At 42.8% G+C, this 16,771-nt stretch overlaps 1 protein-coding gene across 1 annotated transcript; it reads left to right on the forward strand.

Annotated features, from left to right (window-relative positions):
- Nucleotides 1–2,256: 2,256 nt before the first annotated feature.
- rpl5a (ribosomal protein L5a) lies at nt 2,257–8,549 on the forward strand. The gene is made up of 8 exons (XM_079244227.1): nt 2,257–2,335; nt 2,631–2,700; nt 3,533–3,648; nt 3,728–3,862; nt 3,935–4,137; nt 5,951–6,128; nt 8,197–8,285; nt 8,404–8,549. The coding sequence occupies exons 1-8, from the start codon at nt 2,333–2,335 to the stop codon at nt 8,504–8,506; spliced, it is 897 nt and encodes a 298-aa protein (XP_079100353.1). The 5' UTR covers nt 2,257–2,332; the 3' UTR covers nt 8,507–8,549.
- The last annotated feature ends 8,222 nt before the right edge of the window (nt 8,550–16,771 follow it).

A 16,771-nucleotide genomic window follows, 5' to 3' on the forward strand; every position in this document is an offset into this window, starting at 1 on the left:
AACTGAGTTTTTTTCGTAGAACGAGGGTTACAGGAAGGTGGGGTTGTGTATGTGTGTGTGTGTGTGTGTGTGTGTGTGTGTGTGTGTGTGTGTGTGTGTGTGTGTGTGTGTGTGTGTGTGTGTGCGCATGCGTGTGTTTTTATGTTGCAAAGCACTTTGAATTGGAACAGGACCAAAAGTGCTTCGTAAAGAAAGTTTGATTTAATTTGATACAGATAAATAAAATATTTTTACTGTTAACTAATAAAAGAGACGCGTATTCAGTGTCCATGTCTTCAGTGGACTTAACTCTGAATCAAAACTCAATCAAAAATGAATCCAACCTTTGAGTGTGGATAAACAGACTCACCTTAAGAAAACTGAACCAGTGGTGCTGGCTTTGTTAGTCAAACTGGTCCTTTTCCACATCATGTAAATTTTGACTGTGGACCTCTTCCCACCTCTCTCTAATTGGTTCTTGAGTAGGAGTATACACAGTTTAACAGGTATTTGTACTTGTAAAGGCCCATTTATTCTCTACACTACAGAGTCGTCTTCTGCGTCCCTCGTCTGCATAATATGGCCTGTGTTCAGGGTCCTTGTGGATGCGTCTCAGCCGAAGCAAACTGAATAAAAACTCCAGAAACTGGACGCCGTATAGTGAAGTTTGACCAACAATAGAAACAAGAGCATGATGGATGAATATACAGACCACCACCTTGTCTCTTTCTGAGACTAAACAGAATCATAATCTCCTCAACCACCTCCATGTTTGCGATTATCTGACACTGATGTAAAAATATGTGGCCTTTCTGCATAACAACAAGGCCCACAGAAAGGATGCACAGACACAGAAGGGCCTTGCTGTGAAATAAACAGGTTTATGTAAAAGAAGCATTAATTAATAAATTAAATTTTTGAATTTTAGTATTTATTTTTACTGACTGAATCTGTAATTGCAAGCTGCACAGTGGCATGGTGGTTTACACTGTGGCCTCACAGCAAGAAGGTCACTGGTTCAATCCTCAGCGGGGGTGAGGTTTGGACTGTGGTCTTTCTGCGTGGAGTTTGCATGTTCTCCTCATATATGCATGGGTGCTCTCTGGGTACTCTGGCTTCCTCCCACTATCCAGAAACATGATGTTAGTGTAGCAGTGGGCCACTGGGATCCTGCAGAAGCTGCAGACCAATCAGGGAGTAACTGGAGGAAGGACTAATTGGCAGCAGGTGCAACTGCAGGACTCCAGTCTTTAAAAACCCTGTGTGCGCTCTCTCCTGACCTTTTGATCCTCTGTACCTCTGGTAAGAGACTTTGGGAGTTTGATTGTTTTATAAGTTTTAGTATTTTAATTGTTAGGGTACTGTAGGAGTGTAAGACCCTGAGGTATTTGTATTTTATTGTAATTTTGGGTCTGCCACATTTGTTTAATCACGTTTTATGTGTTTGGTTTTTTAGGCACAACACTGGCTGCCGTTTTGTTTTAGTTGTGATACATTTTTAGGCTGGTGTGGTCCACCATCCACCGGCCTAGTTTGGACACTGGGAGTTCACTTTTGAGGGTGATGTGTTGTATATAGCTATTGGTGTGGTGGTTTTCATTTGAGTTGTTTATGTAGACCCCTATGTTTGAGTTGGTATACTCCCAGCTCCCCTCATGGTGAGTGGTTGGCCTCCCAGTCTGAGCATGACATTCTGTCATCTTGTTGCTGCTTATCTGCTTTTATCTGAGTTTTAGTTATAAAATAAAACAGACGTGGTACGACCCAAGTTGACTGTTGTGGCCTCTTCATTGAAGCCCCTGCTTATTAGCCTCTCCGGCTACATTAGGTTGATTGGTTACTAGGTTACTCTAAATTGCCCCAAGGTGTGAGTGGTTGTGTGGCCCTGCAATGGACTGGCAAGCTGTCCAGGGTGTACCCTGCCTTTTGCCATAAGACTGCTGGGATAGGCTCCAGCTTCCCCACAACCCAGAATTGGATTAAGCGGTTTCGAGAATGAAGGAATGAAGGAATGAACTAAGTATGTGGACTATGTCTGCATATGTGGATGTAACTGTCACATTGGATTAAGTGTGTACTATGTCTGTATGTAACGTGTGATTTTATCACTTCACCCTCAATTATTTGTAGTTTTCTATAGCTATTTTTCTGTAGTTCTTTGTGATCCACACGTGGCATGTTTTATAGATGTAATTTTTTTTTAAAGGTTGCGTTTCCTCCGGGCCGGCAGGGGGCGCTGTCTGCTGCGTAACGTCATTTACGTCAGTTCCGCCGCAACTCGCAAGAAAGGGCAGGAAGATTTCCGAGTGGCGCGCATCACATCTGCTTTGCAGGAGTGAATAGTTCACTTAAAATGGTGAGAATTTAATCTCCATATTGGTTTATTTCGGGTTGCACGAGTGTGTCTACATCAGTTTGATGTTAGAGGTGTGTTTTCCGCGGTTTACGGCCGAGATGCCGCTGGATTTCAGCGGCAGTCCGGCTGATCCGCTGCCTTCCAGCGTGGCTCATCATGGCTGATGAAACCTCCACTGAGCTGTAAAAGAGAAGCAAATGCAACTTTCACTGCTCTGTAGACAGTCTAGATGACATGCCACCCTTTTCTCTGCCTGTCCGGCTGCTGTTAAACTGTTTTTATTTTAATCTTTCAGGGTTTCGTCAAAGTGGTGAAAAACAAGGCCTACTTCAAGAGATATGAAGTCAAATTCAGGAGGAGGAGAGGTAAATCTCAACATTTAGTTTTTAAAATGCCTAAATCCTTCAAGCTTATTAGAACAATTTCATCATTTAGTGTTGAAAATGCTTAAATCTTTAGATAGAAGCCACTAGGGGTGGGAAAATCTAATCGAAAAATCGGGATTTCTTTTGCTTCAATTTTAAAATCGAATTTTTTTAAATTTTATTTTACTTTTTTCAAATTAAAAGTATTTCATTATAAAATTTGTCATTTTATTGTTGATCTTAGTCTTCTTTGGTATTATACCAGCAGAATGATGGTCTGGCTACTGGGTTGTTTTTTCTAATTGAAATCAAGAAAAATGACTAGCCAAAAAAAGTTTTATTGTGCTGATATGCTTTTGTCCCGATTTGATTCCGATTTTTGATTTTTTTTTTTTTTGGATGCCTATTCGATTTAAATAGCGATTTTCACAATTCTTCATATTGCCCATTTTTGTAGATTAAAAACAATAAGTGTACATAACTTTTTTTCTTGTCATTTTTCTTGATTTCAATTAGTAAAAAAAAACACAGGGGTTTCAATAAAAAAATCAATTTTAAAATTGTGAAGCAAAAAATCCTGATTTTTGAATTTGATTTTCCCACCCCTTGTGGCTACTGGATTATTTTTTCTAAATTGGAATCAAGAAAAATGAGGAAAAGACGAAAAAAAAATTGTACATTTTGTTTTTATTCTTTAAAAAATCAGTAATATTGAAGAATTGTGAGAATCTAGTTTTAAATGGAATCAGCTCCCAAAAAAATCTGAATCGAATAGGGACAAAAGCATATTGTCACAGCCCTAGAAACCACTGATGGAATAATGTGCTTTCAGAGGGGAAAACGGACTTCTTCGCCCGGAAACGCCTCGTCTTGCAGGACAAGAACAAGTACAACACTCCCAAATACAGAATGATCGTCAGGTTGTCCAACAGAGACATCTGCTGCCAGGTCAGTGCCTCAGACACGTGGTGAAATCCTGCCTGCTGCAGGTAGAAAACATCCTGATGTCGTCTTCTGTTTCATCCAGATTGCCTACGCGAAGATCGAAGGAGACCACATTGTGTGTGCTGCTTACTCCCATGAGTTGCCCAAATACGGGATCACCGTAGGCCTCACTAACTACGCCGCGGCCTACTGCACCGGGCTCCTGCTGGCTCGCAGGGTAAACACGCAGCTGACTAGTCTGAGATCATTACATCACAGATCAGGTCTTTTTTTTATCCTGTTTTTGCAGCTGCTGCACAAGTTCGGCATGGATAACGTGTACGAGGGCCAGGTGGAGGTGACAGGGGACGAATTTAACGTGGAGAATGTGGACGGACAGCCAGGCGCCTTCACGTGTTACCTGGATGCAGGTCTGGCCAGAACCACCACAGGGAACAAGGTGTTTGGAGCCCTGAAAGGAGCAGTCGATGGCGGGCTGGCCATCCCCCACAGGTTTGTGTGGAAGTAACACGCATGTTATGCAGATTGGTTGGGATGAGCTGCTCCGCAGTGGTACGGTTACATGGTGTTTTTAATTAGGAATTAATCATTCTGGATTAATTTATTCTCCTACGAGTTTACATGAAAATAATTCTGAATGAAGGTTTACATGAAACACTTAATTCCTCTTTAGAGCGGCGGGTTGGGAAGGGTTCTGATTGGACAGAGGGTGCACGTGACGTATGACATTACCTGATATAAACAAAGTTGGCTCCCTGCTTCTCGTCTTTTCAGTAACTTGTAAAAACTACATAATAAGTTCCAGTTTCGCTGCTATTTTTGTTATAAATGTGAAGTAGCAGCTCAACACCAGCATACTACTTCACTTTCTGCAGCAACTGAGAAGGAGAAGAAAGAGACCACCGAACACGGGAGGTAAAACAACGCAGGACAGGACAAGGTAACGAGCATGCTCAGAACGACCAGAATTAGAGCGGAATGAAGGTTTACATGACAGAGGAATTAAATAGTTTGGGATTAAAATGCGAATAAACCAGACACATCGGAATTGTTTAATTCCGAATAGAAATTTAGGGATTACGTGTTTACATGGTCGTTTTTCATCAGTTTAAAGTGGAATTAACTTTTATTCTGACTTCCACTGGGATTTAAACTCCCATGTAAACACATGGAGTGAGGAAGACAGCAGCAGCGTGACTTAACCATTTAAACACAGAACTGCAGAACTTTTTCCGTTTTCCTGTCATGTGGACCCCATCGACGGTAATCCAGCCTCCATCTTGCATCCTACCTGACCTGTTAGCTCCAGTCTGCAGAAGACGATCTCACCATGACTTTTGTTTTCTATCTTTTAATCTTCGTGTTTCTTTGCTGAATCAGCGACGTTGTGTTCAGAACAGCCAGTTCTTTATGATATGGTGAAGTGAAACGTCACATCCTGGATGTAGAACTGTAGTGTAGTGCGATTTTTCTCAGCCTCAGGACGCTGCTGGGCATGATGGATGTCACTGTCATCAAACAGGTCCATGACTCCGAGTTTTATGGTCAGGAAGTTGCGTAATGCGTCTTTAAGTGCTGCATTTGTAACAAGCCACGTGAAACTAAGTTTCCCTGTTTTCACTGGACAAAATCTGCCAAGTTTTAGACCTTATTATATCATTTAAATGTTTAAACGCTGTAAACGTACGGCTTGAAAGTGGTCTCAGACTTCATAGATAAGGAGAATGTTTGTTTGTTCAACGTTGTGAATCTGTTTATCTGGACACAATCGTTCCAAGCTTGGAGTTTATGATGTAACATAATTAAGTTTTAATGCTTGAAAAGATTAAAAAGTGAATTTCACCAATCCAGTTTAAGACCTTTTGGAGGTGATTTTACACGTGTGTGTGCTGGAGGGAAACTGTTGGCTGCAGCGCTGCTGGGTCGGAGCGTAACGCTGGCGATTCACCTCCCGAACCTGGAGTCGTGTCAGTCATGATGTGAAGCTCTGAGCACGTCAACAAGCACACATTTCTGATGACTAACGCCCGTGTTTGTGTCGCTGACTCGATGTTGCACAGCCGAGCTTTGTGTTGGCTCGCCATCCTCTGCTTCTCGGTGATGATCCACGGTACGCTGAGCGAAACGTAGTTGGTCCTTCGATCGCATCGGCTGATGTTTACTGTCCTTTTCAAGACGGGTCTGAGAGAAGCAGGATGAGCCAAACACCCTCTTTGTGATGTGTGTGTGTGTGTGTGTGTGTGTGTGTGTGTGTGTGAGAGAGGTGCTGCATGCTCTGATCTCTTTGCCATTTTGTGGTTTCCAGCATGAAGCGTTTCCCTGGTTACGACGCGGAGAGCAAGGAGTTCAACGCGGAGGTGCACCGAAAACACATCCTGGGCATGAACGTGGCCGACTACATGTCTTACCTGATGGAGGAGGATGAGGAGGTCTACAAAAAACAGTTCTCTCGCTTCATCAAGAACGGAGTCACGCCCGACACGGTGAGACGGTGGTTTTTATCTTCAGAAAGAAGCGGCGCTGCTCTGAAGCTCGTATTGTTTCTCAGGCTGCCAGCGAGTAACTTTGTCTCTGCAGCGTCGGCGTTTCTCAGGTCCGACTGAAGGACTTTAATCATCTGCGTACGTGTTCCGACTTTCCTTCTAACCTGACAAACAGAAGCGGCAGCTCTGATTGGCTCTGATCCGTATTTGTGCACAATGTCGTGTTTTGCTTTGAAATGGAGACGGGATGATGCAGAATCGGCTGTAAAACGTGCACCGTGGTGGAATTCTGTTTACCGCGTCTGAGCACGATGAAGCAGACGAGCTGGGTGAGGGTTGAACGTGTCCCGAGTGCTGCGTGACGTCGCCGACACGGACCAAGTCTGTCCCAGAAGTCCAGAGGTGGCCTGGCGGTTTAAAAAACAAATGTGGCGCTACGCAGCAGTAGCGAAACCAAAAGATCTGTTTCTGGTGAGGCGTTGGGAGAGAACGTACTGGCTGATGAACATCGCCAGGAAAGGAGAGCAGCCTCCATCAGACTCAGCTGGCTGCGTTTCCATCACTCTGAAACGTCACAACAAATAAAACTTCCTATGTTTAGAGATGTTTGAGGTTTTTTTAAAGTTTCTGCTCTGCGGTGCTTTTTCAGACGTTTCACCAGAAGTTTCAGCATTTACATGTCCAGTTTATTTCTGGTAAAATGCTGCAATGTGGAGCGAAACGCAGAGTTTTACTCTACAGAACGTCCAAAACTCTGCAGAAATGCTACGTGGCGACCCTGCAAGATGAACCACACACCCCTTTATGGCTGTGATTCCAGTATAATCTCATCGGTGCAATGCTGTTTATTCGGGGTGGGAAAAACAAATCAAAAAATTAAAAATCAGGATTTTTTTGCTTCACATTTTTAACATCATTTTTTTGTTTTTCTTAAATAAAAAGATCTACTATACAATTTGTCATTTTATTATCTGGCTACTGTTTTTTCCTAATAGAAATAAAGAAAAATGACGAGTAAAAATAAGTTTTATACTTTTTGTTTTTAATCTACAAAAATCAGCAATATCGAAGAATTGTGAGAATCCCAATTTAAATCAAATCGGAATCGAATCGAATCGGGACAAAAGCGTATCGTCACAGCTCGACTGTTTAGTGAAAATAAAAATATTCCTGCTTTTACCTCAGTCTCCTGTAACAGCAGAGAGTTTATGGGGAAAAGTCGCTAGAAGGGTCTGAAAACTCGTTAAATGTAGCGACTAAGTTTAGTTGACGGACCGGATGTTTCTGGCTGCACGAGCAGCCCAACACGTCAGAATCATAAAGACTTAACATTTTCTCTGAACAATTCAGAGTAGGAACTTGTTACGGTGAAAAAAATAAAAACACTGAAATTATAATATAAATGTAGAAATGCAACTATTTTACAAATAAGGTAAGGGTACGCAGTGAAATTAACATATATACATTTTATTTATTGTTAAAAATATATTTAATTTACACACATGGTGTATAATGAGCCAAAGACGAGCTGCCAAGTTGGTCGTCAGAAGACATTGATGTGAATCAAGAGAATTTCTCTGAGGCTGCATTTTAAACTTTTTTTTTTTTTTTTTTTCCCCCCATGTTTCTTCTGTTTCCTCCCAACTTAACTTTCACGCTTCTGATGACGATTTTTCCAAACCTCTTCATTCACAATAACTTAAATAACCATTAATGTCTGCGTGTAACAACCATCCTCAAAATGTTTTAAACTGCGGGAAAAAATGAGGAAAAATTGTGGCGCACCAGCCAAAAGTTGGGAAGTTGGGCGCACCAGTAAAACCAGTGCTGAAGGTGTACTGGAGCCCTGTTGTGTGGTTTTTACTGCTTCTCCATGATGATCCACAGAATGCTGAGCACAATGTTGTTGGTCCTTCATTTGCATTGGCTGATGTTACTGTCCTTTTCAAGACGGGTCTGAGAGAAGCCATACGACACATCGCGCGCGCACACACACACACACACACACACACACACACACACACACACACTCTCGCACTGTGCTGATCATTTCATGTCTGTTTTTCAGGTGGAGGAAATGTATAAGAAAGCACACGCCGCCATCAGAGCGAACCCCATTCACGAAAAGAAACCTAAAAAAGACGTCAAGAAGAAGAGGTGGGCTTCTGCGTCTCATATAAACACAGTGCTGACTGGAAAAATCCCAGCGCTGAACTGGAAACTGCTCTCCCAGTTAGTGAACTGAATGCTAACTGAGCTGTTTGTCTCCCGGCAGATGGAACCGCGCCAAGTTGTCCCTGGCTCAGAGGAAGGACCGCATCGCCCAGAAGAAGGCCAGCTTCTTACGAGCACAAGAACAAGAGGCGGGGGACGGTTAGGGGCCGAACGCAACGCTCGTCACACATCAATAAATTTATTACAAATTCAAGCTTGTTTCATCAGTTATTTCATCTGTATCCCATCTATCAATATAAAAATACTCTGTAGTTTGTTAAATGTTTCTATTTTATAGTTTTTATGCGAACACTACAGAACTAATGGAGGCTTTTCTGAGCTTCTCCACCTGAAGATGATCAGGTGTGGAGACGGTGATTCCATCGTCTTCAGCTTCCTCTGCGAGGAAGACGTCTTGCTGTGTTGGAACATTGAGAAACAGTCGTGTTGGCCAATTAACGAAGGGAGGGGGTTCTGCTTCGTGGTTCTGAATGTCGGAGTACATCAGAATTTATATTTCAGTGTCCTGGTGCTGGAAGTACTCCTGCAGCCCACACCATGATGCTGCAGCTGCCATGCTTCACTGCAGGCAAACCATTTCACTGCTCTTCACCAGAAAATGCATGAACTGGTCAGACTAGAGGACACGGTCCCAGTGACTCATGCTGTTGGACTGGTGGTCTTCAGCTGATCCAGCTTCCTACTGGGACGACGTCCATGCAGGCCAACCTGAGTCTGGTCTGATCCAGCAGCTTCATCTGCAGCAACGCAGTTTCCTGAAGCCAACATCTGGACATGATGCAGAACACCAGGACCCTTCTTTAGTCTTTTCTTTTTGTACTTTAATATAAAATGTGTTTACATAAGTCAAAATGATAAAAACAAATATGAAAAAATTTATTTCAGTGCTGGTGGTTAGAAACCCTTGAAGGTCTTGAACATTTTCTAAAAATAACTTTTATAATTTATTAGAATGATGTAAAAACAAAAAAAACCCCAAAAACTTAAAATGCTACATGAAGATGCAGCAAGGCGACCAAATCTAAATGAATCGATACATCAGAGAAAACATGTTGCCATGGCAACAGAAAAGCAAATGAACACAATCCTGCTGGGCACAGATGATCTGGTTTCTTTCTGTAGCCTGTTGGAGAAACTGATTTATTGATCAATTAGATGTATTTGTTGAATAAAAGGACTCATTTGAATCAGATGGTTCCATCGTGGAGAGGCCGGACCTGGAACCCGTCCCGCTGAGCTGCCGTTGGTTCCATCGTGGAGAGACCGGACTTGGAACACGTCCCGCTGAGCTGTCGATGGTGGCATCGTGGAGAGGCCGGACCTGGAACACGTCCCGCTGAGCTGTCGATGGTGGCATCGTGGAGAGGCCGGACCTGGAACCCGTCCCGTAGAGCTGCTGGTGGTTCCATCGTGGAGAGACCGGACTTGGAACACGTCCCGCTGAGCTGTCGATGGTGGCATCGTGGAGAGGCCGGACCTGGAACCCGTCCTGTAGAGCTGCTGGTGGTTCCATCGTGGAGAGGCCGGACCTGGAACCCGTCCCGTAGAGCTGATGCTAGTGGTTGTTGGGTTCCAGTTCAGTTCAGGGTGTTCATAATCTTCTTATTCACACCTCTTGCTTTTTACATCCACAAAGATTCCTTCAGAAATCACGTTGAGTATCCACTGATCCGAACCTCCTACTTTTCAAATCTTTTCATCCTTTCTCTTCATTTATGGGCTTTTATCTGACAGTAAACCAGGGGGGGATGAAACCCAAAACTTCAGGCTGATCCATGATAAACAAGTTTTATAGGTCCAGACAAGCAGGTGTGCAGTTGTTTCCAGATGTTTAAACTCGGTGTGTGAATTTTCAGAGCAGTGAATCTACACACTTCCACACTGATCTGAGCTCCAACCACATTTCATTTCCATAAAACTGCTTCATGAACCCAAAACCCCACAACTAAGGGGTTGCAGCAGACTGAGGTGCCGAGCGGCCGGGATGCAGGATCATCGGGAAACTGGGAAACGGTGGTTCCATCATCACATGAGCACTGGCTGGAATGGATGCCAAACACTGCAGGATATGAGGAAATCACATGCAGACAATCAGGACAAGAAGATTCATTCCCGGAGAATGTTTTGGATCTCCTCTACAAATCCTGATGGCTGTAGATCCCGTCTGTCCAGCTGCTACAGTCAACATTACGTATCCTCATAGTTGTGTGTCATATTTTGTTCATCCTGCATTGGCTGCACAGTGGTGTGGTGGTTAGCACTGTCGCCTCACAGCAAGAAGGTCACTGGTTTGATCTTTGGCTCAGGGGGAGGCTCAACTGGGGGTCTTTCTGTGTGGAGTTTGCGTGTTTGCCCTGTGTATTCTCTCTGGGTTCTCCAGCTTCCTCCCACCATCCAAAGACATGCATCTTAGGTTAATTGGTTACTCTAAATTGCCCCTAGGTGTGCGTATAAATGGTTGTTTGTCTGTATGTGTTAGCCCAGTGATGGACTGGTGACCTGTCCAGGGTGTACCCTGCCTCTCGCCCAAAGGCTGCTGGGATAGGCTCCATCCTTACTTGGATTAAGCGGGCTCAGACAATGAATGTTTGGCTCGTCCTCTCCATGGTAGTAGCAACACCTGCTTTAGTTAGTTCCACAAGGAGATATAGAAGATCGTATATGAAGGGGGGTGTTTGTTCAAAAGGCTCAGAAAATGTCCTGAGTTTGAACTTCTGGCATTGTTATGTAAACTGTTGGAAAGGTGGAAGGATGGTCCTTTAAGGATACACACACTGCATGCAGAGCAGTGTGTGAAGGGCCAGTTCAATTCAATTCTATTGGTACAGCACCACTTCAACAACAATGTTGTCTCAGGACTTTACAGACACTAGCTAATAGAAACCAATTGATTGCATCGTATCATGATTTGGATCCAGTCCCCCATCCTGAGCTGCATGAGGCTACATTCGTTCATTCATTATCTATACTGCTTAATCCAATGAAGGGTCACAGGGAAAACTATCCCAGCAGTCTTTGGGTGAAAGGCAGGTACACCCTGGCTTGCCAGTCCATCGCAGGGCCACATAACAACTCACACTCCTATGGGCAATTTAGAATAACCATCAGCCTAACATGCATGTCTTTGGATGGTGGACAGAATACCCAGAGAGAACACACAAACTCCACATAGAAAGGCCACTGTCCAAACCTCGCCCCAGTCAAGGATTGAACCAGTGACCTTCTTGCTGTGCTGTGCTAACCACTATGCCACCATGCAACCCACATGAGGCGACAGTGGGAAGAAAAAACCTCCAGCAGAACCCGGCTCAGGGAGGGCAGCCATCTGCCTCGACTGGTAGGGGTGGAGAGGACAGGAAAACCAGATCAACATGTACAGCAGCTTGTATTCAGGAAGACCTGTGGAAAAAGGAGGCCACAGGTTTTCCATGTATCCCTGCTCCAGCACACCTGACTCAAACTAATCAGTCACTGTGCAGAACTTCATTGGCTGTTGGATCTATTTAAATCCAGGTGTGTTGGAACATAGATTATGAAAAACCTGCCCCTCAGCTGTAGAGGGCTGGATCCTGTCCCAGCAGGTATCAGGTGAGAAGCGGGGTGAGATACTCCGACGGCCCCACCACCACTTTGTGTTGTGTTGAAAGTGAGTGTGAGTGTTTGCCGGTGCCGTCCTGATCACCTCGCTGGGTGTGCTCTTTAAGACTGGCGTGTCCAAGGTCAGTGTAGGAGCCATATTATAAGTCATTAATGTCTGAGAATATGCTGATGTGTGCAGACTTGATTGGCACTTGGGTGGAGGGTGTGTCACTTTGGGTGTGAATGCACACGTTAGAAATAGTTGCACTCACCTGAGCACATGGCTTGGCTGTAAGGATGCAGAAGTGGGGTGAGCTCGGGAGTAAACTTTTTGTTGACCACAATTAGATGCTATTGTATAGTGGCCTACTCTGCGTATTGTTTGTTCGTTGTAATTTATTTGAAGTAACGATGAAAATAAGCAGCTGAAGAAGATAATGTTGTTGGACAGTTAGCCGCAACATCAGTCCTTGAGGGCCGACGTCCCACAGGTTTTTTTTATTAATCAGATCCAACAGCCAATGAGGCTCTGCACAGTCAAGTGTGTTGGAACAGGGAAACATGGAAAGCCTGCAGGATTGTGGCCCTCGAGGACCAAAGATGGACACTCCTGGTTTAAGAGTTTCTTCAGCCTGAGCTCAGGCTGTCGCCTGGCTTTTGTGTTTGTTTTGGGCCCTGCGATGGACTGGGGACCTGTCCAGGTTGTACCTCCCTCTTTCCCAGTGATTACTGGGATAGACTCCAGCTTCCCCGTAAAAAAATGGATATACATTACCAGTCAAAGTTTTGGACACACTTTCCCATTACATCAAATAGGAAACCTTTGACTGATACTGATATATATATATACAGTTGTGTTCACATGTCTTCATCCCCTTTCATTAAAGAAAACCTGAATTTACAACAGTCACTCAAATAACTGGAGACTTAAAAAAGGAACAATAACTAAAAATTTGAAAAAATACAATTTAGTAATATAAGACACTGTTTTTTCTTTTAACTGAGTTGAAGAAAGAAAAAAAAAACAAAAAAAACAAATGTGTCCTGGACAAATGAGAGACTTTTCTGTTGAACAGTGGGACAAAATACCTGTCAACAGGTGCAGAAGTCTGACTGAGAGGAACAGAAAACACCTGACTGGAGCGGAAACATTAAAGGATTCTTCAACTAAATATTACTTTATGACTGATGGAATATGTAATAAATGATCTGATTTGTTTGCTTTTTAAAAAAATATTTCTATTGAACCAGAATTAGAAAATAATGTCATGATTTTTATCGAATTTTTATTTATTATTACTTTAGTCAATTTGAGTTGGGTTTTTTTTTGGTTTTTTTTTTATATTTTATATTTTTTTTATATAGTTTTTTTTAATATATATATAGTGAGGCCTATATATATAATATATATATATATATATATTATATATATATATATATATATATATTATATATATATATATATAAACATATATATATATATATATATAAACATAGTTTAATCCTGTTAGATGTCAGTTTTTAAAAGGATTGCACACGTTTCCAGTCAGGTGGTGCACCATTTAATTGTGCAAAGTCATGCTGGTTTCTTCATTCAGTTTCATCCAGTAAACATTTTTTTTCTTTACATTATCAAAATGGCAGCAGCGACCAGAAGCCAGACATGCTTGTGGAGGTCATATCTGTCTACATTTACGTGTTTAAACAAGTCCAGTTGCCAGCTCAACGTATGAAACAGGCTGATGGAAAATACTTTGTACAGCATTGAATGTGATTGTGGAGTAAACATTCATGAATTAATTTAATCTGTAGCACTCTGATGTAAAATCCAGATAATTACAGTCATACAGTAGTGCAGATCATTGTCTCAGTGAGATTTACAGGTAGCTAACATTCACAACGTGAAGAACATCTATTTCATTGTGTCAGCAGTGGCGTGATGGGTTTTAAATGCCCAGTAAAGTGATGAAACACCGATGCACAGTCAGGAGGACTTCACTGTCCATCATGAAGCCAATCCTCTTACGGATGTGTGAAAGTCGGACCATCATCCTGGAATTCCAAAGCGAGCAGAGAAATGATCTGTTTTCCACTGCGGCGATCAGCAAGTCATCAGCTCAGTCGCTTCCTTCATCTTCCAGCATCAAGGGACAACGTCTTCATACAGTTCCTCCCAGCAGCAACAGAGCTGACTGGGATTCCTTCCATAAACATCTGTATTCTCCTAACATAACCTCTGAAACATAATATATAAGAACACATTAGGTGAAGTAGAAGTTTGCTTTTGTACTTTAAAAAGTTTTCTTGGAAACTGTCACTAATCTGAACTTGTTAAATTTCTTTAATAATCTTGTTTTTCTTTAAATATTTTCTACCAAAAAAAAAAAAACCAAAATCCCTGCCAAGTGCAGCTGTTGTAGGAAATAATTCAGTTTTTTACATGTTTGTGTCATTTGGCACCGCGTTGCATTCAGGGACCGCAGTAAAAAGAAGAGAAGGAAAGTAGTGCACTGTTGGTTTTGGTCCTTCTGGTGGATTTCTGGCTTCGTTGTGCTTCGTCTTGACAAAAAAATGAGGTTAAAATGACACTTGAAGTGGAGCTTGGTCACCGGTTCGTCATGCAGGACCCTCATTTATCAACCTTCTGGAGAAAATGTTTGAAATTTCATCTGAACGGAAACAAAACTTCAGAAATGTGTGTATTTATCAAACATGGGCAGGCCGTCCTACGATCAGCATCGTCCCGCTGTTCATGGCCGCTCTGTTTAACCCTGATCTGCTGCCTTCTGGGGAGGACCAGAAAAGCAGAAGACAATTTTGACCTTTTTTCATGAAAATAAACGCTAAAAATATGGTTAGGTACATGCCTGAAGTCGTCGCTGTCCTACGCCGTCCTGAGGCTGAAACCGCACGTCACAGGTTTGGATTCCAGCCTGCAGCATCGTGTTGCAGCTAAGTTTCGTTTAAAGGTGACATGCCACATGTGAGTAACGGGCTCTTTCTAACTCGCAGCATGGCAGACTCATCAAAGACACAAAAGAGGACGTTATCAGAGGAGGAGACAGAGTATAAAACAAGCGTCCACATCCGAGTGACTTTTACTGGCTGGAGAGAGCTCAGAGAAAAGACAGGATGCTGAATCAGCCGTTGCTAGGAGACAATCTGACACAGTTCAGCAGTGTGGCTCTAAATCATCACATGAGATTGTTTTATATCGAATCTGGATCCTGAATCCAGTCCGAATTCTACCACTGCAGACATCGGTTAACATCCAGCCGGGCCTCAGGTGACGTTGTTTCAACTTTACGACGCTCATTAAATACTGTTTATGTACGTAAAAAATAGAGACGGAGAGGCTGCCGATGCTTTGGATGGAGGATCAGAGTCGGTGTAGGTTTTCCATTATCCTGCTTTTTCAGACCAAAGACCAGAAAGGCGATGGTGCCGAGAAGGAGGATCTTACCGCCAGCAGTTTTTTAGTGATTTAGGGGCTATTTAAGGGTAAAAATCCAACTTACGTGGAATTTCCGAGGCCCAGCTGTATTCCATATGACACTGTATCGTCCTCAAACTTTACGTCCCTCTTTTGGAGACTAATCTTCTCAGATGGAGCTCCTTCCTGTCTGATTCCAGCCCAACACAGACAACATAACCAGCTCAGTGATGGTTGGGAAATGCGTGTCCCACCTCATGTCGGTGACAAACCTCTGATCAGTTCTTACGCAGTTTGCATCTTCCTGCAACACAAGCCCTGAAAGTCGCAGCATGAATGCAGGAAGACCACTGCTGCTCCAAGTCTGACCCGTTTACAGCATCCTCCAGCAAAGTCAGGCTGTACAGGTCATTTTGTATGTTTTATCAACATTTCTTCTGTTTCAAACAGAAGTACCGACTAAATAAATCTTTTCTTGGGGCGATAAATAAGATGTGGATGTTTATGTTGCTGCAACGCCAGTTTCCCTGATGCTCTACAGACTCTGGACACGTCCTTACATTCCAGCACATTGCTACGCTTCAGTCGGGGCTGCAAAACATATCGAATATTTCCCTTGAACACGAGTTTTTCCAGCTCGATATACACATTGCAACTGTAACTACGGTAAACAGTCCCTTTATGTGGATCTTTAAAGGAAGAGACGAGACTTTTGTAATGTTGCTGTGTGTGTTGTGTGTGTGTTAACTACAGATATGGATGCCTGCTGCATGAAGAATACACAGAATGAGCATTGTGATGGTTGAAAGAGCAAGAAGAGCAACACATTGTTGATGCTGAAGAACTCAAGGCTGCAAACCTTTCAGCTACGAGTATTTCTGCAACCCAGGCTGAATACTTGGGTTTAAAAAGAACCAATCCTCAATCTGAATCGACTCAAACTTAACTAAGTTAAACAACAGTGACCCAGCTGTCGCATGACTTACAGATGCTCTGCGAGATCTTTGCAGGTTGTCTGTCGCTGTTCCTGGACATCCGATGGAGCAAATTCTAAATGAAAAGCTGGAAAACAATCAGAAACCTCCGAAATAAGGAGAATAAAGTGGTTTTTGGTGGTTCACAGCTCTGACAAGGCACCTGTATATAGTAAATCAGCTTCTCCTGCAGAGATGATGCCATAGTTAGATGTTCTTCATTCACAACAGCATTACATTCACCTAAAAACCATTTAGCACCTTATCACCCCTCACAAGAATCCCATTATGGACTGGTGAATGAAGACAAGGGTCATTTGAAGTGCATGTAGATCGACTTACAACAGTAACGTGATTAGTTCCAGATATCGGATTCTGATGGTCAGAAAAACTGACAGTTTTATAGAAATAGTTTTCTGACA

The sequence above is a fragment of the Telmatherina bonti genome, assembly GCF_933228915.1.
Source record: "Telmatherina bonti genome assembly, chromosome: 7".
In the NCBI taxonomy this organism is placed as follows: Eukaryota; Metazoa; Chordata; class Actinopteri; order Atheriniformes; family Telmatherinidae; genus Telmatherina; species Telmatherina bonti.

Bases quoted from the DNA above. Each gene is read 5' to 3' on its own strand.
- rpl5a (XM_079244227.1), top strand. The intron at 3,863-3,934 runs GTAAACACGCAG...CTGTTTTTGCAG, and splicing joins GGCTCCTGCTGGCTCGCAGG to CTGCTGCACAAGTTCGGCAT. The intron at 4,138-5,950 runs GTTTGTGTGGAA...TGTGGTTTCCAG, and splicing joins GGGCTGGCCATCCCCCACAG to CATGAAGCGTTTCCCTGGTT.